Source organism: Lepidochelys kempii, chromosome 26 (assembly GCF_965140265.1).
Source record: "Lepidochelys kempii isolate rLepKem1 chromosome 26, rLepKem1.hap2, whole genome shotgun sequence".
Lineage (NCBI taxonomy): Eukaryota > Metazoa > Chordata > Testudines > Cheloniidae > Lepidochelys > Lepidochelys kempii.
In genome coordinates this window covers 13,883,391-13,908,833 of record NC_133281.1, presented here as the reverse complement: position 1 = coordinate 13,908,833, position 25,443 = coordinate 13,883,391, and the positions used below count along the sequence as shown (strand labels likewise).

The window sequence follows — 25,443 nt, the reverse complement described above, 5'->3', positions numbered from 1 at the left end:
GGAGTCTTTGCAAGCAGTTTACTACAACTGAAGGGTGTGAAAGTGATTTAATCAAGAACGTTTCAGGTCCTAACAGCCAGAAATTTTCGGTTGTGAATGAATCCACTGACTTTCCTGTTGAAGCATCCACTGTGGAGAGCTTTGAGAAAGGCTCAGATGAAGTGAAAGCTGTTAAGAAAGTTGAACAGTCCTCTAACCAAGTGGCTGTGTTGGGCCAGCTTGTTGGGAAGACAAGGTTGTTGAGAGAGGAATGTCTCCATGCTGATTCTGTGAGTGAACAGCCGGTGTCTCAGGTTCGGAGGGAAGACTGGGTAGCTGAGTCTCCAGAGCAGAACAGCTGGGCAGTTAATCTCTCGAGAATGCAGGTCTACTCTCATCTCCAGACACTTTGGATATGACCTCTAGTCTCTCAGTGAACTTAACATCTAATTCCATGTGGAAGCAGAGGTTGGTAAGGAAAGGACAACAGAACTTGGAGCCTAACTGGTTAATGAAAATGGATGGTATCTCTCGAAGACAGTCCAGCCGTGGAATTGGTAGCAGTTAAGGATCTGAAAACTGGCGAACTGGCTCCTGTCTGTGGTAATGCAAATTACTTGGCTGGCAGGGAGAAGAAGGACTTGCTAATAGCTGTTAGCACAGAGAGCACACCCAACCAGCCAGTGAATTCTGTTAAGCAAGAGAAATCAGGGTTTGATCCTTCAGGACAAGTGGGAAAGAGAGACCTTAATTCTGCAGAGGGAAGCCACAGGCTGACCCGAAAAGGCCCAAACCCCAATGGTATTGAGCCAAAGGTGTGGAATAACAAACATGAATGTAGATGGACACTTGCAATGAATTTGTTGTTATTGCTCATGGTAATTTTGGTAACTAATGTGTTGCTACTACCAAAAACTGTAAAAATGTCCAATGTGCCTAATCTTTTGGAAAATCCCTTGAACACGTTAAAGGGAATACATGAGAACCCACTTTGTGTTAAAAGGCCTTGTTATAGTGATGTTTCAGTTAATGCCTGTAAACAGTACTGGAACTTTTCACAGGGGAAAAGACATTCCAGACCGGATGTGCTGTATGAAAAGGGAAACTGAGGCACACTACTATATTGCTTTCATGGCTAAATGCCAAGATTCCTGTCCTATAAACAACAGTAATATCTACATTAAGTTGATGTTAATTGGGTTCCAAACATTTGCCAGAGTTTGTATGAATAAAGTAGCTATGTTCTTTAGCTCTTGGCAAGATCACATGAGACATACAGGACCCATGCTGCAAAAGCAGATCCAATCCACTATTGTTCTAACCAAGTTTTACCTTGAGTTTGTAAGGAGATTCAAAGTAGCAGCCGTGTTCGTCTGTATCCGCAAAGAGAACAGGAGGACTGTGGCACCTTAGAGACTAACCAATTTATTAGAGCATAAGCTTTTGTGAGCTACAGCTCACTTCATCGGATGCTGTAGCTCACGAAAGCTCATGCTCAAATAAATTGGTTAGTCTCTAAGGTGCCACAAGTCCTCCTGGTCTTTTTAAGGAGATTCAATCATGTTAGTGAACATGACTTAGATAAACCATTTCTGTTATACACCAATACTTGCTGTAGTAAGACAGAACCAAGGATGTCCACAAGTCACACAAGCAATTCCCTGAGACACTCCAGTTTCCCAGTATCACCCCACCGTTATGAGGACAAATGGTTATGAAAACCAATACCCCAGTAAAAGAAAAAAGGTTCTCTCGATCCCAAAGGACCAAGCCCCAGACCCAGGTCAATATACAAATCAGATCTTACCCACAAATCAAGCTGTTGCCAATCCTTTAGAATCTAAAATCTAAATCCACAGGTAAAACCAAAGTCTTCTCTGGCTGGCTGGTTTGGTTTGCCTTGGTGTTCACAGAAACCCCAGCCTCGGGCTGTGACTGCCCTGCTTGAAGCAGTTTGTCCTGAATTGGCACTCGCAATTGGGTCCCACCAGAACCAGCATTGTTACAGCACGCTCAGTTACTACTGACCAATCTTACTAAGAGTCCTGCACTTCGGACAGAAGAATCCAATGCACAGCTACAGACTAGGGACCGAATGGCTAGGCAGCAGTTCTGCGGAAAAGGACCTAGGGCTTACAGTGGACGAGAAGCTGGATTGAGTCAACAGTGTGCCCTTGTTGCCAAGGAGGCCAATGGCATTTTGGGCTGTATATGTAGGGGCATTGCCAGCAGATCGAGGGACGTGATCGTTCCCCTCTATTCAGCATTGGTGAGGCCTCATCTGGAGTACTGTGTCCAGTTTTGGGCCCCACACTACAAGAAGGATGTGGAAAAATTGGAAAGCGTCCAGCGGAGGGCAACAAAAATTATTAGGGGACTGGAACACATGACTTATGAGGAGAGGCTGAGGGAAGTGGGATTGTTTAGTCTGCGGAAGAGAAGAATGAGGGGGGATTTGATAGCTGCTTTCAACTACCTGAAAGGGGGTTTCAAAGAGGATGGATGTAGACTGTTCTCGTGGTGGCAGATGACAGAACAAGGAGTAATGGTCTCAAAAGTTGCAATGGGGGAGGTTTAGGTTGGATATTAGGAAAAATTTTTTTACTAGGAGGGTGGTGAAGCACTGGGATGGATTACCTAGGGAAGTGGTGGAATTTCCTTCCTTAGCGGTTTTTAAGGTCAGGCTTGACAAAGCCCTGGCTGGGATGATTTAGTTGGGGATTGGTCCTGCTTTGAGCAGGGAGTTGGACTAGATGACCTCCTGAGGTCCCTTCCAACCCTGATATTCTATGATTCTACTTAACACAGCGGCCGTATTGCAAACTGTTGCACAATGGACAGAAGTGGGGTTGGTCTATAGCTCGTCTCTCTCACCAATTGAAGTTGGTCCAATAAAAGACTTCACACACTTTGTCCATCTACAGCAGTGGTTTTCAAACTTCGGGTCGCGACCCAGTACCGAGTCGCAGAATGCAAGGCACTGGGTCGCCTTGCTCAGCACCCAAGGACCCTGGCAGCTGGCCAGTAAAAATGAGTAGTCCCTATCTGCTCTAACACCATCAGCGGGTCCGGCTCCTAGGCAGGGGGGCCACGACACTCTGCGCGCTGCCCCCACTCTGAGCACTGGCTCCCCACTCCCATTGGCTGGGAACTGGCCAGTAGGAGCTGGGGGGGTGATGCCTTCAGGCAAGAGTCACACAGAGCTGCTTGCGCACCTCCTCTTAGGCACTGGACCTGCTGGCCACTTCCGGGGCACAGCACAGGAAGCCTGTCTCTGCACCCCAGCTGCGCAGCTGACTGGGAGCCACTGGAGGTAAGCCCACGCCCCAACCCTGTGCCCCAATCCTCGGCCCCAGTCCTGAGCCTCCCCAAACCCGGAGCCCCCTCCTGCACCCCAAACCCCTCATCCCTGGCCCCACCCCAGAGCCTGCATCCCTAGCCCAGAGCCCTGACCCCCCCTCCTGCACCCCAACCCCTTGCCCCATCCCAGAGCCCCCTCCCACACCCTGAACTCCTCATTCCTGGCATCACCCTGCAGCACTCAACCCCCACACCCTAACCCTCTGCCCCAGCCCTGAGCCCCTCCCACACCCCAAACCCCTCATCCCCAGCTCTGTTGGGTCGTGGGTATCAACAATTTTCTTCAACTGGGTCACCAGAAAAAAAGTTTGAAAACCACTGGTCTACAGTCAGCCACGGTTCTTGATGAAGTCAAGAAGCTTCCAGGATCAAGAAGGGTCCTTACCAACTACAGCACACCTCTGCTTATGAAGATAGCTTGTGCCACCTCACGTTATGGAGTTGGTGCAGTCATTTCACAAGGGGTGGAAGATCACACTGCTTGAGATCTCTTGGCAGAAGGGAAGGGAGCTGTACCTGAATTGAGCGAGAAGCTCAGAGTGGAGTTCAAAAGTGTCACCGATCCCTGGTGGGCAACGATTCACCAACCGCTGCTTTCGGTTTTAATGAAAGGAGTCCCGGCACTGACTCCAGCATGGTTACAGAGAGGGGTGATGTTCGTGCACACGCACTGTCCTGATAGTGAGTTCAAAAGGGCCAGCCGACATGCAATGCAGATTGCTTGACATGCTTGCCCATTGGGAAGTGGCAGGTAAGCTGGCCTACGGAATTGGCACCAGAGCCAGGTAGGTATGATCCATGTGGCACAAACTGAACCCTTGCCATGGACAACGAAACCCTAACAATGACCCAGTGCCGGTGAAAGAGCAGGACATTTCGAGGAGTGGATGAGCACAGACAGCTGTGTCCATCTTTCTTTACTCACAAAGAACTGTTACGTGTATATCACGGTTGCAAAATGGTTATTCCTATGGGGCTCAGGGCCCACGTAGTCCAAAAATTAGATGAAGACTATTTGGGAATTTCAAAAAGGCAAAGTCTGGCCAAGAGTCCTGGGTGGGTGGGCAGGGATTGATACACAACGGAGGAAATGGCAGAACAAGCGTCAAGATTGTCAGTGAACGTAACACATGCCTAAACGTGCTCCGTTGCATGGACAATGGTGGACCGTTTCTGGGGCCATATACTGCTGTAGGTGCCCAACCTTACCGGCTTGCAGTATTCTGCGTGCATTCCACTAGTCCAGCTAAGAGGGTTAAGACTCGGCTTTTCAGGACTGGGAGTTTCCGAGCAGATGGTGACAACGGAACCCAATTCACATCCAAAGATGTCCCATTGTTTGTCGAGAGAAATGGTATCAAACACAGCACCTCAACTCCTCACCAGCCCGGCAGAAATGTTCCTGCAGACATTCAAGCAAGCGATCTAGACTCTGACCCCCGATAAAGCTGGGTTACCACAAAATATTGCAATTTTTCTCTCGGCCTATAGCAATGCAGCCCATGCGATTGCAAATCAGATGCCAGGAATGTTGTTTATGGGAGGTAATTTAGGGTCTCACCTGGATTGGTTAAACTGAATGTTCGTAAGAATCAGGTGGATGTGATTATTTGTGGCAGGGCGGTCAGGCTGGGTGAGAAAATCTTAGTGAGGGACAACCAAGCTGACTGGGGGAGCCTTGGAGTGACTGCGTCTGGGCCTCTGCCTCAGTGGAGAGAAACGGCACCGAACACGTCCCAGAAAAGACTCATAACCCAGCCTTGAAGGACAAGTTCCACAACGCTGCTGCCTCCTGGAAATCCCGAGCTGCGATACAGCGAGAGGAGCCTCCTGGCCCTGTTTCTACTCCCAGGGACCCTGACGCTACAAAGCAGAGAGATGTCCCTGACGCAGCAACCCCACAAAGAGCAGACGGCGCCCCAGACACTGTTCCGATGCCCATGAGGCGTTCTCCAGGGAGAAGCCACCGCTCAGATTGGGCCGTGCAGAATGTTGCGTATTTAGTGACACTCACGGATTGGTAACTCCTTGGTCATGTCCTTTCATGCTAAAGGGGAAGGAGCCTGTCGTGTGTAGGAACTGGGGGGTTGCCCTTGCGGTCAGGGGGCTCTGGGGAGGTGGCGGGCGATGGGGCAAGGCGAGGAGGAGTGCGGGGTGGGTGGGTGCCATGTGCTGAGTGACTGGCAACCCGATGGGTCAATCAGTAGCACTTACCTTTGTCCCGTTCCCCATACGTCTGGGATCTCTCCTCTTCCTCATCATAGGGAGAGGCGATTCTGGGAGTCTCGGGCAGGCTGTAATCCTTTTCGGCTGGTGGGGGGATCAGAGGTCTCTCGGGTTGCCGGTACCTCTCCTCTTCCTCGTAGGGCTGGGTGGGGGGTGGTATCTTGGGCCTCCTCCCGCCAGATGGCTTCTTGGTGGCTTTGGGAGGCTTCTCCTTGGGCTTCTTGGTGGCCTTTGGGCGCTTCTCCTTGGGCTTCTTGGTGGCCTTTGGGTTCTTCTCCTTGGGCTTCTTGGTGGCCTTTGGGTGCTTCTCCTTGGGCTTCTTGGTGGGCTTGGGGGGCCGCTCCTTTTTCCCTTTCTTGGGTTTCTCTTTAACCTTCACAGTTGTCCCTGTATAAAAGGAAAGAGTCCGTCTCAGGCCGGTCTCTGGGCCCCACGCAACCAGCTGGGCTCCAGGTCTCTGCCCATCAGGCCTATGGGGCCACCTTCCTCCACCCAGCTGGGCCCCAGGGAGTCATTGTCACTCCACACATGAAGCCAGCCCTGCTCTGTTGGGGCCTGGCTCTTCCCCTGCCTTTCAGCAGGACATTAAACAATAACCACTGGGGATTTCTGATACCCACGGCCCACTGGGCACACAGCCTTGCCAGCACTTTAGGCCACAGCCTCTGTGTCCGGGCAGCTCTTTGGGATTCCTTCTATTTCCCACACAATGACCTAGGCTGCCCGCATTCTCCACCACTTCCATGCAGAAGCAGCCCAGCACTTAGAAATTTTAAGTCTTCTGCTATTTGGAGCCTGGCTTATAAGCTGTGAACGGTCAGCGTTGGTAATGCCAACCTTGCAGTGCACCAGCCCTATCGCACTGGTCATTCAGCCACCGAATCCGGCCGCGGCGTGTCTGCAAACCAAGAGGGCGCCCATTGGAACGATTAGCCAGGTTCTTTGCAAGCGTCACTCCCGGCCACTCGCTTATTCAGCAAGCCACTTGGCGGGAGCGGTATTGGGGGGGTTCAAACCTCCTGTTCTACTGATTGGACACCATGATCCTGAGAATTGTTTCTAGTCCCTGATGGGGCGACAGCAATCAGCTGCCCCAGCGAATACCCACGGTTATGAATATGAGGTTTGCTTTCTGGGAGTCTTCTCCAGCAGTCACGGATCATCTCTTCTGCCCCCCACCCCCACCGCCCGTTCTGGGAACAATCCGCCCTCCCCAGGACAGTCAAGAAGCCAGCAAAAAAGGGATGGGGGGGAAGATGAGCAGGAAATACCTTGGCATAATTGTCCAGCTCCCGCCCCACAGATCTGACCCCAGGATTGGCCCCAGGACAGAAGCGAGCACCTTGCTGCACCATCAGCTGGACACAGAGGCAGGGGAACAGGGAACAGCTGAAGGGGGAGTGGCACAGGTGGGCAGCGTGGGTATCTGGCTCTGTTAGTGCCCTTGCCCAGATGCCCCTTGCGGACTGGCGAGGGATGCAGAGGGCACTCCAGGAGGCAGGTGCTCTTTGGGCATATTGTCAGGGTGGGGGCTCTGAGATCGCCCCGGCCCAGGGCTCCAGCGAGCTCCAGCCAGACAGGGAGGCCTCGCGCCATGACTCAGTGGCTGACAGGAAGGCGAGGAGGCTGCTGAGTAACGGCCCCCGTTGCTCCAGAGCAGCCGCAGGCTCATTCCAAAGCTCTGAGCGGCAGCGTTCCCACATCCTCTGGTGTGTGAGCAGAGAGGGCCCAATCCTGGGCTGGGATTTGGAGCCCCCCCCTGTGCCTGGGGGAACAGAGCAGAACTTCCCCACCCCCCTGAGTGCCCGCTGTCTGCCCAGCACCCCCCCAGGAGGGTGACCCTCACCTGGCCCCGCTGAACTGACATGCCCAGAGCAGGCTGCAGGGAGGAACGAGTCCCCCGGGCACCGTATACAACAACCAGGGCCCCCTCCTCCTCCTTGCTCCCTCGTCGCCTGGGGGAAGCCCCATTCTGGGTACAGGCGGAGCTGTATTTCCTCACTCCTTGCCCAACCTCGGCAGCAACCGGACGCTCCCACACCCCACCCGGTCGGTGCGGATATGCCCGGCGGCCGCGGCGGAGCAAACGAGCTGCAGGTTTCTGACAAACCGATCCGCCAGGAGAGCCGTGACGCGGCCATCATGAGGAGACGGACCGTTCATCGCCGCTCCCTGCGACGAAAGGCCCTCAGCTCACACCTCTCCAGCCACCTACCCTAACCCGGGGCCCTGCCCCTGGGTGACAGGCCATTAGGGCTGTCTCAGACAAGCCTTCCTGTCCCGCTCGGGGCCCTGAGCAGGGAGCACAGCCCCACAGGCTGAGCAGAACAGAGCGAGCCTCCGCCAGGGTCCAGGCTGCTCACCGGCAGCCGCCGAGAAGGGAAACCTCACCCCTGAGGGCTGGGCCGGCAGCCAAACCCCACTCTGCAGGCCTCAGCCTGGAAAAGCTGACAGGATGGAGAGGGCGGCCCATTTCCAAAGCCCAGAGGGGCCATGCTGCCAGGGGCTTGTGCGATCAGGAGCACTGGGGAGAGACAGCGTGTGCAAGGCTATCCCTTTCCCCCACCCAGCTCTTCAACCCTGACCCACCCCCCCGCTCTCCCAGCCCTGCCCTGCCCGTCAGCTCAGACCCAGCGTCCGGCACTGGTAAGGACAGCAGCACAAAGCTCTCCCGTGCCGGATTCCCCTTCCTGCCCCATCACTCGACACCCGATCCATACGGCGCTTCCACCCCGCCATGGGGGCTGGGAGCAGGGGGAAGCGAACCCAGCTGCCCTCCGTGCTCTGGGGCCTGCTCACAGCCTGGGAGAAGCCCTGGCAAAGGCACCAGCCCCCACGGACGCAGCCTCCTCAGGACGCAGGAGGGAGAGAGGATGGAGCTAGGGGCCAGCTGAAAGTTTTCCATCATGACCATATAGAAATTTGGCTTTTCCGCTAAACCAGTTTTTTGTTGTTGCAAAAAGCTTCTCTTTCCTGTGGGGGGATTTCAGTGGGAAAACCTAGTGCCGGGAACCTGCAATATTTAGACCCTGCAATGCCGCTGCGGTGCCCCATGGGAGATGCAGTTCAGTTGTCTCGCTCCCCTCTTCTACTCCATGGGCCAAGCTCCCCAGGGGACTTCATCTCCCATGATGCTCCGCAGCCATAGGCCTTCCATGCCCCTCCCCAAAAGGGGAGCCCATTGTGCATCACGGGAGATGCAGCCGGACCAGGGAGCCGGGCCCACAGCAGCCAATGGGAGGACGCAGCACCCAAACTACAAGTCCCATGAGCAGGAGGGGGTGCAGGGGAATGGGTGGGGCTCCCATTTCCCAATCAAAATATTTGGGGGGGTTGATTTTTTTTCACTGAAAACGCTAAATGTTCTAGTTCTCAGTCACACGCCCCATGCGGCGGGGTTCACACTGCTGTCCCCCGGTGAGCTACCGCTGTGGGTCAGCATGGAGGGGGATGCCAAGGGGCAGGACGCCCAGGGGTTGGGGATGGCTAACGGCGCCTCCTGCCAGCCACCAGGAAAACTGCACGACAGGATCTGTGTTAAGGCTGAGAGTGGAAGCAGGCAGGCATACAAACACACACGCAGGTGCACGGATCCATGTGAACACACACACATACGGGGCACGTTTATTGTTCTGCCAAGCCCATGCTTTCTGGGCTCCTGATTTTTGGGGGTGTGGGCCTGGTTCCCCTCCTGGCCTAGGCAGCTCGGTGGGGACATTTTGGAGCCTGGCCTGGGATTGCTCTTGTGACCATCTGACTGGCCCACCTGTAAGCTGGTCCCAGAGACAGCCCTGGTGCGAGGGTAACCGCCCCACCTGTGCCCCCCTGTGGCTGTCTGGAGGGGACACCGGGACATCAGCTCCCCACATCACCCCCTGCGCTAACACTTGTGGGGAGGTGGGGCTGGATTCTCAATCGACTCCTCTAACAGGGACAGCACGGACTAGCCCCCCTGCAGCCCTGGGACATCAGCACAGGGGAGAGGAGGGTGCAGCTGAGCTCGTGCAGTGCAGGAGGGGCGGGCTGGGATTGCAGGGTGAGTGTGTGTGTGTGTGATAATAGAGACTGTCCATACAGGGGTTTGCTCTCTTGTAGCTATGACAGATGTGGGAGGGGGGTGAGTGTGCCCTGGGATCTATGTTGGGGGGGAGATCTGCCCCAGAGGGCACAGACTCCACCATGGCTGCCCCCTGGCGTAGCCCGGTTTGCTAGGAGGACACAACCGATCAGGTGCTGATCTCCAGACATCTCCGTTGGGCAGGAGCCAAATACCAGCCCGACACTCCTTGGGAAGGGACAGTTCACACCCACCTCTGACGGCCAGGGGTGCCCCATTGCAGCAGGGTTCCTGCAGCATCCAGGGCTGCCACCGTCAGAGACCGGAGCCTGGGCTGGGTGGACCCCGGCTGTGACCCAGGCTGGCGAGCCCTGTGTTCCAGTCTCCAGCCTGTCACCCACGGCTGGGAACCCCCAGTAGCACCGACCGGCCTGGGGCCGGGGGAAGGGGCAGTGGCTCCCAAGGCGTTTTGGGAAGCCCAGCATGGCCAGGGGCGCTGGCTGCTCCGCTCTCCTGCTCCCCCTCTCCCCAGGGGCACCCAACACAAAGCCAGTCAGCTGGACCCCCACATCCTGAGCTGCACATTGCAGCCAGCCCAGCCCCTCTGCTGGCCCTAGGTTGCTGCCGGCAAGTCCCTCTAGGCCCAGTTGCCCCTGCCCAGCCCCTGGGTGCCAGTCACACCTATGCAGAGTGGACGCAGGAAATCAGGTCTCGAGGGGGCTGGGCAGGATTGGGCCCAGGCAGAATTGGACCCAAGGGGGCGGGGTAGGGCAGGATCAGGCCCTCTGTACCCAGGTTGCACTCAGAACACTTACCTTCTTCCACCTCCGTGGGGGCCTTGGCTGCCTTGTCCTTCCCTGCAGGCTTCAGCCTCCCTTGCGGCTCGGGGGGCTCCTCCAGCCCCCGCCCCCCGGCTTCCTCCTCACCCTCGGGGCTGACCTCCCGCAGGAAGCCCTGCAGGAACTCCTCGATCTCATCGTCCGTCAGCTCCGTCGGGGGCTGCCCCGGGCTGGGGGTCAGCAGCCCCACAAGCAGACAGAGCAGCAGCAGCCGGCAGGCTCCACCGAGCCCCATGGCAGCCTCGCGCCCCCCGGGGGGGAGGGGGCTAGGGCAGAGTTAGAAACCCCCCAGCCCCAGAGGGCACGGACCCTGGCCTCACCTGGCCTACGGGCTGGCTGGCTGGCTGCGCAGGGGCTGGGCGTGTGGGGACAGGGCCCGGTGGGGGGGGGCGGGGGCTGTTTGTCACTCAAGCTTCCTTCGGGGCAGCCGGGTCACCGGGCTCTGCAGCAGGCAGATGCGGCACAGCTGTCAGGACGGGGCAGCTCCGGGGCTTCCGGAGCGGGCGGTGGAATGCGCTGCCGACGGGGGGCGGAGGGGGAGCCGGAGCCAGCCCCGAAGAATGCAGCTCCGCACAGCTGGGCTTAATTCAGACCAGAAGGTTGTGGCTGAGTCAGCTTTGAAGTCAGAGGCAGCAGGCCAAGGGCTGGGAGCCAGCAGGCCCCCCCTCTGTGACGCCCTGGAGTGGTTGCCCCCCTGCCCACATCCAAAAGTGGGGGGTCCAGGCTGGGCCGTACGGACCGGTCCAATACGCCCAGCGATCGCGGCAGCCAGCAAACGGCGCCCGAGAGCTCCGAGACGCCTCGCTGTCGCCCGGCTGCCCCCACTAGGGTCGCCAGCTCCCCCCACGCAGAGGGGGCTTCAGCAACGCAGTTCCCCTTGCTGCGGCTGGTCGCCGGGACTCCAATCTGCAGGGTGTGGGTGGGAGGGTTGATCCAGTCCCGGAGCGCAGCAGTGGGCGCCTTCCCCTCTCCCCTACAGCAGTCGGAGTGAACGCCAGGCAGCCAGAGGAGCCGTCTAGCTCTGCGGAGGAAACCAAGGCCAGCCTCCCCTTCCCTTTTCCAGGGGAGGGTGGATCAGAGAAGGCAGCGCCCTCCGCTGTAACCCCACCCTGCCTGGGGAAAGGGAGATGTTCAGGCACCACGGGTTCAGCAGAGACTTCCAGCGGTGTAGGAGATCCATTTCCAGCCAGCGCTGGGATGGGACAGCAGAGTTTCAAGCCGAGGTGCCCGGGATGCCAGCCCACTGCCGAATGCAGGAGGCCCTGGGAGGATCCGATCCAAACCACCCAGGGGCCAGACGGCTCCAGATCCCTTCAGAGGAAGGAGCAGGCTCTCCCCAAATATACCGAGCAGAGGTGGGATTGGGGGCCCAAAGCCCAGGCAGGCACCCACGGGGGCATGACTGTACAGCCAACAGCAGAGTCACCTTCTTCTCCCAGGACTCTTGTCGGTTCTGCAGCTGGACCCCTGGATTTTGTGGCCCACTGGTTTCCATGCCAGGTCTACTGGACTCGGTGGCCAGGTCCCCCGCTGAACTCAGCGGCCTCTGGTGCAGCAAATGGGAAATTCTGTGCCTTAATGACGACGGACGGAGTCCCCTCTGTGCAGCGGGCCCCCGGTTGGATAGCCAGCTCTGTTTGCCATGCACTCTTTCCACGCTCGCCGTAAGCTGCTGGATGCTGCGTCATTGCACCACGGGAGCTGTCAGGGACAGCCTGCAGGGCGTGGCAGCTGGGGACGGACAGCAGGGGTCTGGCACCTACGAAGGCATCGGGAGATTGTGGGAGAAGACAGTAGCTGGCTCCTTCTGCTAAAGCAATCAATAGTTTGTTGTCCCCTCATGGCACCGTTTGATCCCCAAATGTAGTAAAGCTCCTTACTACTCCCTCCACAAAGACTTGGTGACCCACCTTAGGGCACAAGTAAATCTGCACATGTGTCATCAGTAAGGTTCAGAGTTAACATGCTCTGGCATCTCTGCCAGGTCACACAGGGCAGGTTTTTGTCAGAGCAGTCACACACCAACGGGGAGATCCTGGGAACCAAATCTGCACCCAGAGGAGAATTCTGCTGCACATTCCCTGACTGTGGACTCTGACGGGCCTGTTCTCAGCCAGGCCGTCCCTATGCGGAGTGCAGGACCGAAGGACGTGGCACAGCCAGCTTTAAGCTCCTTTTGCGTTCAGGTTCTGCCCAGTCTCCTATGTCAGCTACACCGGCCCCGCTGTGCTCCTCGTGGCCCCTGGGAAACAGAGAAGAGTTTCAGTGGGGTGTGCCCTGGTCAAACTAGAGCTGGCTGCCAGGCTGCCCCAGCAGCCACCCATTGATGGGGGGCCTTCAAGGGGTGTTCCCCAGAGCTCCTTGGCCAATCAGGTATCTGCCCCAGCCAGGCGCTCTGGGATCACTCACGCAGGGCTCCCTGGGCACTGGGAGGAGTCCGTCCTGCCGCACCTCTCAACACACCACCAGATCCCTTCCCCAGGGATGTCCTAATCGCTGGTAGGAGACCAGAGCCAGCAAAGTCTGCTGCCAATGGCCCCAGCAGAGCTGGGGGAGCTGCCCCCAGACTCCTCCCATAGCTACAGAGCTGCTGGCGCCCACTGACCCCACGGACCAGATGCCCACCCCCAGTTCCAAACATCCCAGCCTTTGGGAGACATGGATCTGTACCCAGGCCCACCCTGCCAAGTGACAAACCTCCCTCTTGTCCCGGCTGCCAGCAGCTGGCACCAACCCCCTGCCCCCCTGGAGTTTCCCTAGGGTGAGATTGTTCCCTGGCGCTGGGTAGCATTTCCCAGGCCCACCTCTCCCTCCGCCTTGTGAACTACGGCAGTGCTCGGGAATGAGCCCCGGCACCCACGTCTGCTGGGATATGGGGATGTCTCTCTTCCAAGGTGGTTGGACTTGGCCTGGCCCGGCTCCCCACGACAGGCATCTGGGCCTCTTTCCACGGACCCTAATGGGAGTTGGTTGGACGCCATTATTCAGAGGTCTGCGTTTTCCAGCCCATCTCCTCCGAGGCAGAATCAGCAGCCCGGCTGTGATCCCAAACCCACCCCCGTCTGCAAAGTCAACCCGTCGCTGGGCAGCGTGGTCACCGTGCAGCACCGCGGGGTGCCGGGCTACACCCACAAACATCACTCGCGGCCCGGCTGGCTAGCGACCAGGGAGAATAGAAGGAAACCAGCCAGCCGGAGCGAGCTCTCGCCTCCAGCACTCTGCTCACGGCCCCTCCGGGACAGGCCTGGCCTCTTTCAGCAGATCATTCGACAGGCAAGAGAAGGGACCCTGGCTATTGCTACCAGGTAATTGGCCATCCAGGGCCAAGGGGCACTAGAGGGAGATGCTTGGCTCACAGCAGAGATGGGATCTGGGGTGAAGTACTGGGCTGTCGGCTCATCATCAGCGGGAGACACTGGAGGCCAGAGAGATTCCATGGCCAGCAGCAGGATCTCAGACCCCTTGATCAGCCTGGTCAACACCAACCTACCACAGCACCAGATGCTAGGGCAGAGGAGGCCACGTGTTCTCCAGAGGAGAGCGTGATCTGAGCTGCTCTGTCATGTGCTCGCAGGCCTGGCCCTGGGAGGGAGCGAGGCGTTGGCGGGGTCACACGGGGAACCCAGCCCCAGAACCCACTGCCTTTTCTCTCCCCCCACAGAAAATGGGGGAAAGTCCCATGGAAAGAATGAGTCCTCCCAGGCCTGTATCAGAGGCCCCAGGTGAGGAGGCTGCCCGGGACGTAAGGGCAGATCGAGGGATCCAGAAAACCGGCAGATGACCCATCTCTGAGGCCAGCCCCGGAGGCTGTCCTACGGGAGCCATGACAGAAGGAGGAAATTAGTAGCAGCTGCTGGGCTAGAGAAAATGGAATAGGGGTCCTGGGGCAGGCACCTGGCAAAGTGCCGGAGTCCTAGGGGCCAGGCAGAGTTCTCAGTGACTGCGGGATTGGAGGAGGCGTCTGGCTCCAAGGAAGCTGCAAGTCCCGAATACTTTGGCTCTGAAGGCCCACTTGGCCAAGCCCTCTCTGTGTCGCGGCTGCCGGCGAGTCTGAGTCTCTGGAGGGTTGTTGGGTCTGACACAGCTTTGGATCCGAGGACACATCCCTCAGCTGGGCCGATCTGGACTCAAGGGCCATGCCAAAGGAGCAGCCGTTCCTTACACGGCGTGAACGAGAGGCCATTGATGGCTGCAGCTGGCCGGGGTGCCAGTGAACCCATGTCTCCCAGGGCAACCCCCCATCCGTCACAGGCTCGCGAGCGCACGTTCGTTTCCTGTTTACCACTTACTGACCCTATCTGGGGAAGCAAACCAAGCGAGAGGCCAAGGGCTGAAGATAGCAATCCTCTGCTAGCCAGGGTGGTCTGCAGAGTCTCATGATTAATGGGTAGAAGTTGGAAGCAGATGGGCCATTTCAACGATACAGCTCCTCCCCTCGCCCCCCTGCAAGGGCCCCGAGCTCCTTCTGGGGTTCATTATTTAGCCTTGTTGTCAGGAGAGTGAGTTAGCCAGAAAGAACAAAAGTGAGGCACAAATGTTTAATGGGGAGGGGCGAAGAACCGTCAGAACCACTCGCTCCCAGACCGAGGCGGGGGGGATTTCCAGTGCCTGGGCATTTTCAATTTGGGGGGGCTCTTTCTAGGGCCGCACTCGCTCAACCACAAGCTATGGGCTGTATGCAGGAATCTTTTGGGACAGTTCTTTGGTCTGGGCGACCCTGGAGGCCATACTAGATGAGCATCATGGTCCCTTCTGGCCTCCGATTGTCTAATTCTCACCCAGACAGCAAACCAGTGACCTGCCGCTCCTTGGGAGAGGGGTAGCAGCCTCTCAGCTGGGGAAGCACAGAACCTCTGCTACTCCCGTTCCGGCCTCATGCTGCTCTCTCCCACCTTTTGCAAGTCTCCCTCTCAGATCTCTTCACTGGCTGAGCCCCCCGGGGACTGGTCTGTTCTGCAGGGGCCTGCCACCCCCACTCTTCCAGGCTCTGCCCATCCTGTAGCAGGGTCCAGACCCCCGAGGGGTGGTGGATGGGCAGGCTGCTCTATTTGGAAAAGGCGTTTCTCGTGGGTTAATACGAACAAGCCAGAGGAGCGGCCGAGCGCAGGACAGCCTCTTCTCGCAGAGGAAGGGTGGCACAGTGGGTAGAGGACAAATCTAGGACTGAGGAGACCTGGGGTCCAGTCCCTGCTCCACCACAGCTGCCTGTGACACCTTGGGCAAGTCACTTAGCCTCTCCGTGCCTCAGTTTCCCCATCTAACAGCCCTGCCCTGCCTCACAGTGGTGTTGTAGGGAAAAAGGAGGTGCTCAGTTACTACAGTAACAGGGGACAGATAAATACCTTCGACAGGGAGGTTTAAGCCCCAGAACCCAGTGGAAGAGGATAAAGGAAAGCGGACCTCTCACCCTGTTCCCTTTCCATCTCCTCTGGCCATGACACCCACTGGAATAACCACGGGCTCTGCTGCCCTTCTTCTCCGAGCAGTGCCCTGGGACCCAAGGTAGTAAGGCCATTATTGCTTAGGCAGCCCTGGGCGGGATCTCAGCCACACAGTGCCAGGCTCAGAATACACAAGGTAAAGGGGGTCTCTGGCCCAAAAGTGCTTCTACACAAAAATCCCCTTCCCGCCGTGCTGCTAAGGGTGGCAGAACTGGGCCCGAGACGAAGGGCGTAAGGAAATATCTAGCCACAAAGGAAGACAGACGTTTGGCCAACGGCGCTCGTGTTAACTGTAGAGCCGAGCTCCCTTGGGAATGCCCAGAAAGAGGCTTGTTACTGGGGTCTCCGCGCGATCAATAATGCTCTGGCATCACGGGAACCGGTGAGAAAGCGGTACGGGGTCACCAGTGAGTCAGAGGCTCACCAGCGTTGGTGAGTGGTACCGTCAAGTGCTTGGCCACGCTTTGGTTCATTAGGAAATATGTGCAAGAGCCCAAATAACCAGCGTCCGTCAGGTTTACAAATACGGCACAGGAGAAAGGTTCTATGGGATACCAGTCTCCGAGGAAGCGATGCCTCGTTCACCTCACGCAGAAGGTGTGCTCCTAAGGTTACACGTCTACAGCCGCCCTTTTACACCCTGCTTGTTTACCAGGAAAAGGTACCAGATACGGCATTTGAAACGAGATTCAACCAATTAGCTTCTGTAGCGTTTTCTGATCCCATGAGGTACTGTTCCCTTTGTTCTGTACCCACCATTCATTCCGGCCCATAATGCATCCAACACCCTTATCTTTGATCTGGGTAGATGCCTCGCAAGTACTAAGGGGCTTGGAGACACCTGGATAAACAGGCTTGGGAGGGTAACTAGCGTTCTGTGGTTATAAGGAACCAATTATATGTTCTGGTTTTCCTATCTACTTAAGCCAAAGCTTATGTCAGCTGATGCAAAGTGTTATGGGATACTTAGCATAAGTGAACAGGTTTTACAACAGAGGTACAGGCTTTATATAACTATATAATTGCTATATTAATACTTAATGTGTGTACTTAATACCTACGTAAGCTAGCCAGCGGACATTAGTCAGCACCAGATGCAAAGCAGATGTTGTTGATCTTAGGCCTTGAAAATGCAAAAAGCCGCTCCCCTCCGTTCCCATGGGGATGGTGGCCAGTGGCGAAAGTGGCATCAGTTGTGAGGGGGCGGCGGGGAGCGGCACATGCCCATCCGCGGAGACTTGAGGCATTTGTGGGTTTGTTTCCCCTTCTTTCCCCTCCGCCTTTGTGCAAAACGAAAGCCCCGCAAGAAAACGCCGTGCCTCGGTGAATGCCACGGGGCAGCCGACCCAACGCACCGTCCATGGACTGTACCGGCTGACCCAGTGCACCGCAGCCATGCCCGAGCCAACCCGGAGCTCTCTGATGGTGTCTAGAGTCGGGAAAGAGGGTTTTCTCTTTGTTATTTGTCACGTGTATTGCGGTAACGCCCAGGAGCCCCGCCATGGACCTGGACCCCTTGTGTTCGGTGCTGTATAGACACCCAACTAACGTGTGTTAGCTAACCCAGACCTAACCACTCTCTCTTCCATAGTGTGGACGCAGATTATCTATCGCCTTTCACCTCCATCTCACAGGTTAAGGTCCAACAATGGACGGGGGGGGGGAGGGAAGCAGCCATGTTACTAACCCCAGTCTGACCTGGGCCTCTTTTCCCACTGTAGCGTTGTGGGGAACAGGGAGGAGAGCTCCAAACCCCCGCAACACCACGTGCTGTGGTCTGGCTCTGGCAATCAGCCAGGAGCTAGCGATGTTGGGCTATGGCAGGAGGCCATTTCGGGGGAGAGCTGGGCAGGGATAAGGGGAGGGAGGGGGCTGGCAGTTGAAAACTCACCAGCTGAGCCCCTGGAACGCACACACACAGTCACCGGGTTCCCTTTGAGCGACGGCGCTTCTTCCAGTCGGGGCCGTAGCCTGGGCTAGCAGCCATCACCTGTTGCCTGGTGGAGACTCAGCGGTAGCCGTTTGTATATAATTGGGCACTCTCCCAGCTGATTGATCTCTGGTGCGGACCAGGCCCAGGAGCCCGGGGAGGGACTTGGTGCTCCTACGAGATGCAACATTGCATGGTGACTTGCCTGCCTCGCTGGGCTCTTACCCCGGTGCAAATCAGGAGTAACTTCGCTGGGAGGAAATAATTGCCATGGCATGAAACGGGAGGGCGAGAGGTCAGACTCCGTCCCGCCCCCCGCTTTGAAATCAGAGGCCTGGGTCTCTGCTTATGCTGGTTTTAGATCAGCGTGTCCCCACGGGAGAGGTGAATCGAGATCTGTCTGCACGGAGTACAGGCCTGGTCCTGGATCACTATGTGGATGCTCTCAGGGGATCCACAGGCTGTTCTGGGCTTCCCCTTCACTTGGCAGGCCGGCGGGTTAGTCCCCCAATCACGCCCCAGCACGTTTGGCTACGTCTGGACAACGGTATCTCCATTTCCCCGGCGTATCCTCTGCCAGCTGCCAGGGCGTGTCTGTGACCGGAACCCCGCCCCGCACTTCGGGGGGACAAAGCCGATCTCGGCTCTGCCCCGGGTGCAGCTGTCAGGCCCTTCAGCGAGGGTAACGCGTCCAGCCGCCAGCCGCTCGCCAGGAGCATGGAATGTGGTGGATCATTACTCACAGGTGGCCCCTGCCCCTTTCGCTCCCTGCCCGGCACCCGCCAGCAGCCCGGGCCGGTATTTCAATGGGCCTAGTTTGTGGGAAGGGACCTACCCTCTCCGCCCCCCCAGGGCTTTGGGGGGATCACGCCATCACTGCTGCAGTGCTGGAGAAGGGATAGATTGGTTCCTAGGGGGATTTCAAAGTGGGCCTTGGGCTTTCCTTCTGGGTCTGGGTCCAGGCCCACCTCCTCCCTCCCCACAGCGGCGCTGGGTCATGCTGGGAGGATGAGTGCTAGTCGCCTCCCTCCCAGGAGGAGGGCACAAGGCCTTGCCCAGCACTCCAGGCTGTGAAGGGCCGGGAACTATAAGGTGGGTAGAAAGCTGGCTAGATTGTCGGGCTCAACGGGTAGTGATCAATGGCTCCGTGTCTAGTTGGCAGCCGGTATCAAGTGGAGTGCCCCAAGGGTCGGTCCTGGGGCCGGTTTTGTTCAATATCTTCATAAATGATCTGGAGGATGGTGTGGATTGCACTCTCAGCAAATTTGCGGATGATACTAAACTGGGAGGAGTGGTAGATACGCTGGAGGGCAGGGATAGGATACAGAGGGACCTAGACAAATTGGAGGATTGGGCCAAAAGAAATCTGATGAGGTTCAATAAGGATAAGTGCAGGGTCCTGCACTTAGGACGGAAGAACCCAATGCACCGCTACAGACTAGGGACCGAATGGCTAGGCAGCAGTTCTGCGGAAAAGGACCTAGGGGTGACAGTGGACGAGAAGCTGGATATGAGTCAGCAGTGTGCCCTTGTTGCCAAGAAGGCCAATGGCATTTTGGGATGTATAAGTAGGGGCATAGCGAGCAGATCGAGGGACGTGATCGTCCCCCTCTATTCGACATTGGTGAGGCCTCATCTGGAGTACTGTGTCCAGTTTTGGGCCCCACACTACAAGAAGGATGTGGATAAACTGGAGAGAGTCCAGCGAAGGGCAACAAAAATGATTAGGGGTCTGGAACACATGACTTATGAGGAGAGGCTGAGGGAGCTGGGATTGTTTAGCCTGCAGAAGAGAAGAATGAGGGGGGATTTGATAGCTGCTTTCAACTACCTGAAAGGGGGTTCCAAAGAGGATGGCTCTAGACTGTTCTCAATGGTAGCAGATGACAGAACAAGGAGTAATGGTCTCAAGTTGCAGTGGGGGAGGTTTAGATTGGATATTAGGAAAAACTTTTTCACTAGGAGGGTGGTGAAACACTGGAATGCGTTACCTAGGGAGGTGGTAGAATCTCCTTCCTTAGAGGTTTTTAAGGTCAGGCTTGACAAAGCCCTGGCTGGGATGATTTAATTGGGGATTGGTCCTGCTTTGAGCAGGGGGTTGGACTAGATGACCTTCTGGGGTCCCTTCCAACCCTGATATTCTATGATTCTATGAACTCTAAGTATACAAGAGGCAAGCTGAAAATTCCTGGTCTCCTGGCTCCCAGCCCGTTCACCTTCCCTAGGCCAGAGGGCATTCTGCGAGGGAAGGCTCTGACTTGCCAAAAGCTGCAGGCCAGGGAGGCTCAGCCGTGCAGCGGTTGGACCGGATCGTGCCACGTGGGGAGGGGGCGGCATCGGATCAGAACAAATCTGCTCAGGATTCTGGAAGCAGCCCAATAAGGGGCCATGCTCAGGGGCTCAAAGGTATTGCCGTGTCCCGCCCCGGGCAGCACGGTTTGGGCTGCAGCACCGGGGTTTGTCAGAGGGGGTCCGGGGGGAGCACAGACTGCAGCTCTTTGACGAGAGGGCTCGGGGTACTGCCTAGCCCGGCTGCATTCCCCCTCCGCAGCTCTCTCTGCGTTCTTGGCTGCCGCGCAGCCTGGGCCGTATCCTGAACTCCTGCCAGACTAAACCTTGCATAAGCATTTGGGAAGTTTAGGTTGGCCAGAACCAGAGGGGGGCTGCTGGGAACCAGGGCTGGGAATGCTACCCACAGCCTGAAACTGGAGCTCTCGCCTTCAGCCGGCGAGTGCCCTGGGTCTGCGGCAGGCTCTGTGCTCTGGCTGGAGGGAGCGGGGGGCCTGTCCAGCTGTCGCGAATGCCGGGGCTGAGCCAGAATCTGGGGGCTGCACACAAAGCCCGGCGGGAAAGGTGTGGCAGCATCCACATCCTGCCAGCAGGGACAGAGCTGGCTCCCTCAAAGGGGGCTGGGTGCCCCTTGCACTGGGCAGGGCAGCAGGGGTACCCTCCCTGTGAGCTGGGGAGCGCCAGGGCTTCACTGGCTCCCGCTGGTCTCGATTTGGGAGCTAAAGTGCAACGGACTCCAGCAGCACCTACCGGGAGCCGCCGAGAGCCCTGCGGCGTCTCCGGGCATCTCAGGAAACCGCTGCCCGTACAGGCTTCCTGAGAGGTGGAGCAGCACAACCCCCGACCCCCGTCCACGCAGAAGCTTTGGCTGCCGGGTCGTCCCCTGTGCACCCCCCAGGAACCAGAGCACCAAGCGCGTGAGGGGCTCCAAAACCAGGGGCTGCTGCCGGTGGCAGCCTTTGGCAGGGCCCAGCGCCACCGTTCCCGTCTCGCCCGGGCCCTGGCGCACGATGCTGGACGTCTCGGAGAGCCGGGGGGCTGGAGGGCGCAGGCACCAGGGGCTTGAGAAACACCAGGCAACTGGAGGGCTCAACAAACCCCAACAGCCAGAGGACTAAACACCCTGCAAAGCACCAGGCCCGAGGCAGACGCTCCGTGCGGAACAGACGGGTGGTTCCGCTGCTCCAGCCACGCCGCAGGAGAAGGGGAGATGCTGGCACTGCCCAGGCTCACGGCTCCTCCTTGCACAGTCCCAGGGACTGGGTGGAGACAAACATTCGCAGGGGGCCAGCCTGCTTCGGGCCGTGCCCGGGCGGACAGAGCCTGGCGATAAAGGAGTGGAAAGGCTGCAGCGGGATGGGGATAACTGCCGAGCAAGGCACCGGGCAGAGCAACGCACGGGAAGCAGAGACCGGGCTCAGGCTGCCAGGTGTCTGGTTTTCAGCCAGAACCCCCCGGTCGAAAAGGGAGCCTCCCCAGCCAGCCGAGCTGGGGGAGGTTCGTGGGGACACACGGTGGCAGCAGAAATTCCCTTGTATTTCTCCACTGGCTTTAGAACAACCCTGCGGCAGGATGCCAGGCTCTGCAGAGAGCTGGAGGGAGCCGGGCGCGGCCTCCTCCGGAAAGGCTGCAGCCCACGTGCCCCGCTGCGATCCGCGGCAGCTGGAACTTTCCAGCGCGTTGGCCGCAGATCCACGTCCCGGTGAGCCTGGGCCTGCTGGTGCAACGCGGGTCCTGCGCCCACCACTGGCAGCCAGCCAGCAGCAGGGAGCGAACGCCGCTCCGCGGTCCCTACTCCACAGCGCCATATGGGAGATGCCTCGCTTCTGCAAAAGGGCGATCTGCCAAGCAGGCACAGCTTGTTACCCCGCAGCAGACCGACGGCTCCCCCCTTTCCGCCCTGCCTGTCCTGCGGGGACAGGCTCTGATTTGGAGGCTGGCGGCAGGCGGTTACAGCCGGGCCACGTTCGCCTCCGGCACGCAGGAGAGCCGCCCTTGCTTTCGGGCACGTGCCAGGCCCATCCGCGTGCGGAGCGAGCCGCAGAACCCACCCACGGCCGCAGGGCCCTGCTGTGCTCTCTGGGTTTGCAAGCACAAAGGTACTTACGTGGCCGCAGTATCCGGGCAGCCTGCTCTCCGGCGTGCCGGGCCCGGGGGGGCGCTGTTCTTGTGGTTAGCGGCAGAAGGGGCAATGCAATGTTTGAGGTCCCATGTGTCGGGCATTCCCGGCGTGGCTTCGTTGGTCACTCATCCCCGAGAACGTCCTGGGCCTTTGGAGAATCTCGCGGCACCTCCCCGACTTCCTGAGAGCGGCGTTTTCCTCCCGCCGCCCAGATTGACACAGCCCAGCGTGCAAGGCTGTCGTGTTCTAAAGCACACGTGCCAGCCGTGCAACGAAGTCGTGAAATGGGCTACGAACGCCGGACAAGAGAAGGCAGCCGAAGGTTTCACAAGTGCAGGGGCACCAAAGAGGCTCCTCGCCAGGGGCACCGTTTGCTCTAGGGCCAGCCCTGGGCAGGGCTGTCAGCCCCATGGCACAGGTGGGAGCTGACCAGAGGGAGGCCACCCACAGCAAACTGACCCATGGCTCACAGGACGGGAGGGAGAGCAGGGAGCAGACTGACCCATTGCAAAGGGGGAGCAGGGAGTGGACTGACCCATGGCTCACAGGACGGGAGGCGGAGCAGACTGACCCATTGCAAAGGGGGAGCAGGGAGTGGACTGACCCATGGCTCACAGGAGGGGAGGGGAGGCGGAGCAGACTGACCAATTGCAAAAGGGGAGCAGGGAGTGGACTGACCCATGGCTCACAGGAGGGGAGGCAGAGCAGACTGACCCATTGCAAAGGGGGAGCAGGAAGTGAACTGACCCATGGCTCACAGGAGGGGAGGCAGAGCAGACTGACCCATTGCAAAAGGGGAGCAGGGAGTGGACTGACCCATGGCTCACAGGAGGGGAGGCAGAGCAGACTGACCCATTGCAAAGGGGGAGCAGGAAGTGAACTGACCCATGGCTCACAGGAGGGGAGGCAGAGCAGACTGACCCATTGCAAAGGGGGAGCAGGGAATGGACTGACCCATGGCTCACAGGAGGTGAGGGGAGGCGGACCAGACTGACCCATTGCAAAAGGGGAGCAGGGAGTGGACTGACCCATGGCTCACAGGAGGGGAGGGGAGGCGGAGCAGACTGACCCATTGCAAAAGGGGAGCAGGGAGTGGACTGACCCATGGCTCACAGGAGGGGAGGCAGAGCAGACTGACCCATTGCAAAGGGGGAGCAGGAAGTGAACTGACCCATGGCTCACAGGAGGGGAGGCAGAGCAGACTGACCCATTGCAAAAGGGGAGCAGGGAGTGGACTGACCCATGACTCACAGGAGGTGAGGGGAGGCGGAGCAGACTGACCCATTGCAAAAAGGGAGCAAGGAGTGGACTGACCCATGGCTCACAAGACGGGAGGGGAGGCGGAGCAGACTGACCCATTGCAAAAGGGGAGCAGGGAGTGGACTGACCCATGGCTCACAGGAGGGGAGGCAGAGCAGACTGACCCATTGCAAAGGGGGAGCAGGGAGTGAACTGACCCATGGCTCACAGGAGGGGAGGCGGAGCAGACTGACCCATTGCAAAAGGGGAGCTGGGAGTGGACTGACCCATGACTCACAGGAGGTGAGGGGAGGCGGAGCAGACTGACCCATTGCAAAAGGGGAGCAAGGAGTGGACTGACCCATGGCTCACAAGACGGGAGGGGAGGCGGAGCAGACTGACCCATTGCAAAGGGGGAGCAGGGAGTGGACTGACCCATGGCTCACTGGGGGAGGGGGAGCACTAGCAGGGAGTGGACTGATCCATTGCGGAGAGGGAGTAGACTGACCTATGGCTCACACAAGGGGAGGGGGAAACAGGGAGCAGACCAACGCATTGCAGACGGGGAGCAGGGAGTGGACTGATCCATTGAGGGGGGAGCAGGGAGCAGACTGACCCATGGCTCACAGGAGGGGAGGGGGGACAAGGAGCAGACTGACCCATTGCAGAGGGGGAGCAGGGAGTGGTTCAGGGAACGGACTCGCCCACTGCACACAGAGGGGAGGGAGAAAGGGGGGGGCGGATTGACCCATTGTTCATGGCGGGCCAGGGGTGCTAGAACAAAGTTTATAGTGGGGGTGCTGAGAGCCATTGAACCAAACTGTAAACCCTGGCTATAATGGCAACTACATCAGGCCAGGGGGTGGGGCAGCCCCCAGCACCCCCGGTTCAAGCACCTGTGTGGAGGGGTGAAGGAAGGAGGGGCGCAACCAGCCGAATTGCTGGGCTCTTTCTGCTCCCCCTCCCGTCCTGTGACAAGGGGGAACCCCCTCTCCTCCATAGAGAGGGGTCTGGACTCCCTCTCCCAGTGACCGCACTGGGGCGAGGATGGGGCCGGATGCTGCTGGGGCCGGTCAGCGAGAGCAGCACTGGGGGGTTAGCACCGTTGCAAGGGGCAGACCCCCAGCTCCCTCCTCCTGCTGCACGTCTCAGGGGCTGACGTGGGGGGGCCGCCTGCGAAGAGCAGAGGTGCTTGTGGGGGCGCTGCCCCCTGCTGGGACTAGCCGGGCGCAACAATGGTGCTGCTGAGACCCCCCCCAAGCGGGGCACAGCTGCACGGGAGCTGGCCAGTGCCCTGGAGAGCGGGAGAGCGCCGAGCAGCGTACACCAGCTGCGGCTGGCTCGGGGGAGCAGCGGTGCTGTCTCACCCCTCTCCGAGCACCTGGCTGCACAGAGCAGGCCGCCAGCTCCGCGGGGAAGAGAAATGACCCGTTTCCTAGGGCTCCACGCGCCGGCCGGAGAATCCCTCCCTGGGCCCCTGCCAGGGAGCAGGCTGGGCCCGGCTGATGTCGGCAGGATATCGAAAAAACTGGTCCCTTCCCACCCCAGGGGGGACCCCAGCGCCAAGTGCAAGCGGCGGCTAAAGCAATCAGCAGCGTCGCCAGGAGTCAGGGCCTCCTCCGTGCAGAACGAGCAGCTCGAGGCAGAGTCCAGAAGGCTCTCTGGGTGCGGCTGGCAGCCCCGTTCCCCGGCCTGCCCGGAGCCCCATGCTGGAGAAGGCTTTGGCTCCAGCCTCAGGCATTCTTCTGTCAGGGAGTCATGGGGAAGGGGAGGGAGGGGAGAGGACGTCCTGGCTCTGACTGTTTGAATCCTTAAGAAGAAGCCCACGGAGGACCAGGGCCTGGTGGAGGCTCAGCGCAGGGTCTGTCTGGAGTCACTCCGTGCTCTCTGGGGAGCAGCCAGAGCCCCGGGTTTATCTCCTCCGGGCACAAAGGATGCTCTGAGCTGGAAGAGGCCCAGTG

At 58.5% G+C, this 25,443-nt stretch overlaps 1 protein-coding gene across 1 annotated transcript in view; it reads right to left on the bottom strand.

Annotated features, from left to right (window-relative positions):
- AEBP1 (AE binding protein 1) overlaps positions 1 to 22,844 on the bottom strand; it is a 40,913-nt gene extending 18,069 nt beyond the window's left edge. Inside the window, 3 exon segments of the mRNA XM_073325475.1 lie at positions 5,554 to 5,952; positions 10,438 to 12,703; positions 22,229 to 22,844. Of these exon segments, the coding sequence (XP_073181576.1) occupies positions 5,554 to 5,952; positions 10,438 to 10,696 (658 nt within the window). The 5' untranslated portion in view covers positions 10,697 to 12,703; positions 22,229 to 22,844.
- Positions 22,845 to 25,443: the final 2,599 nt, after the last annotated feature.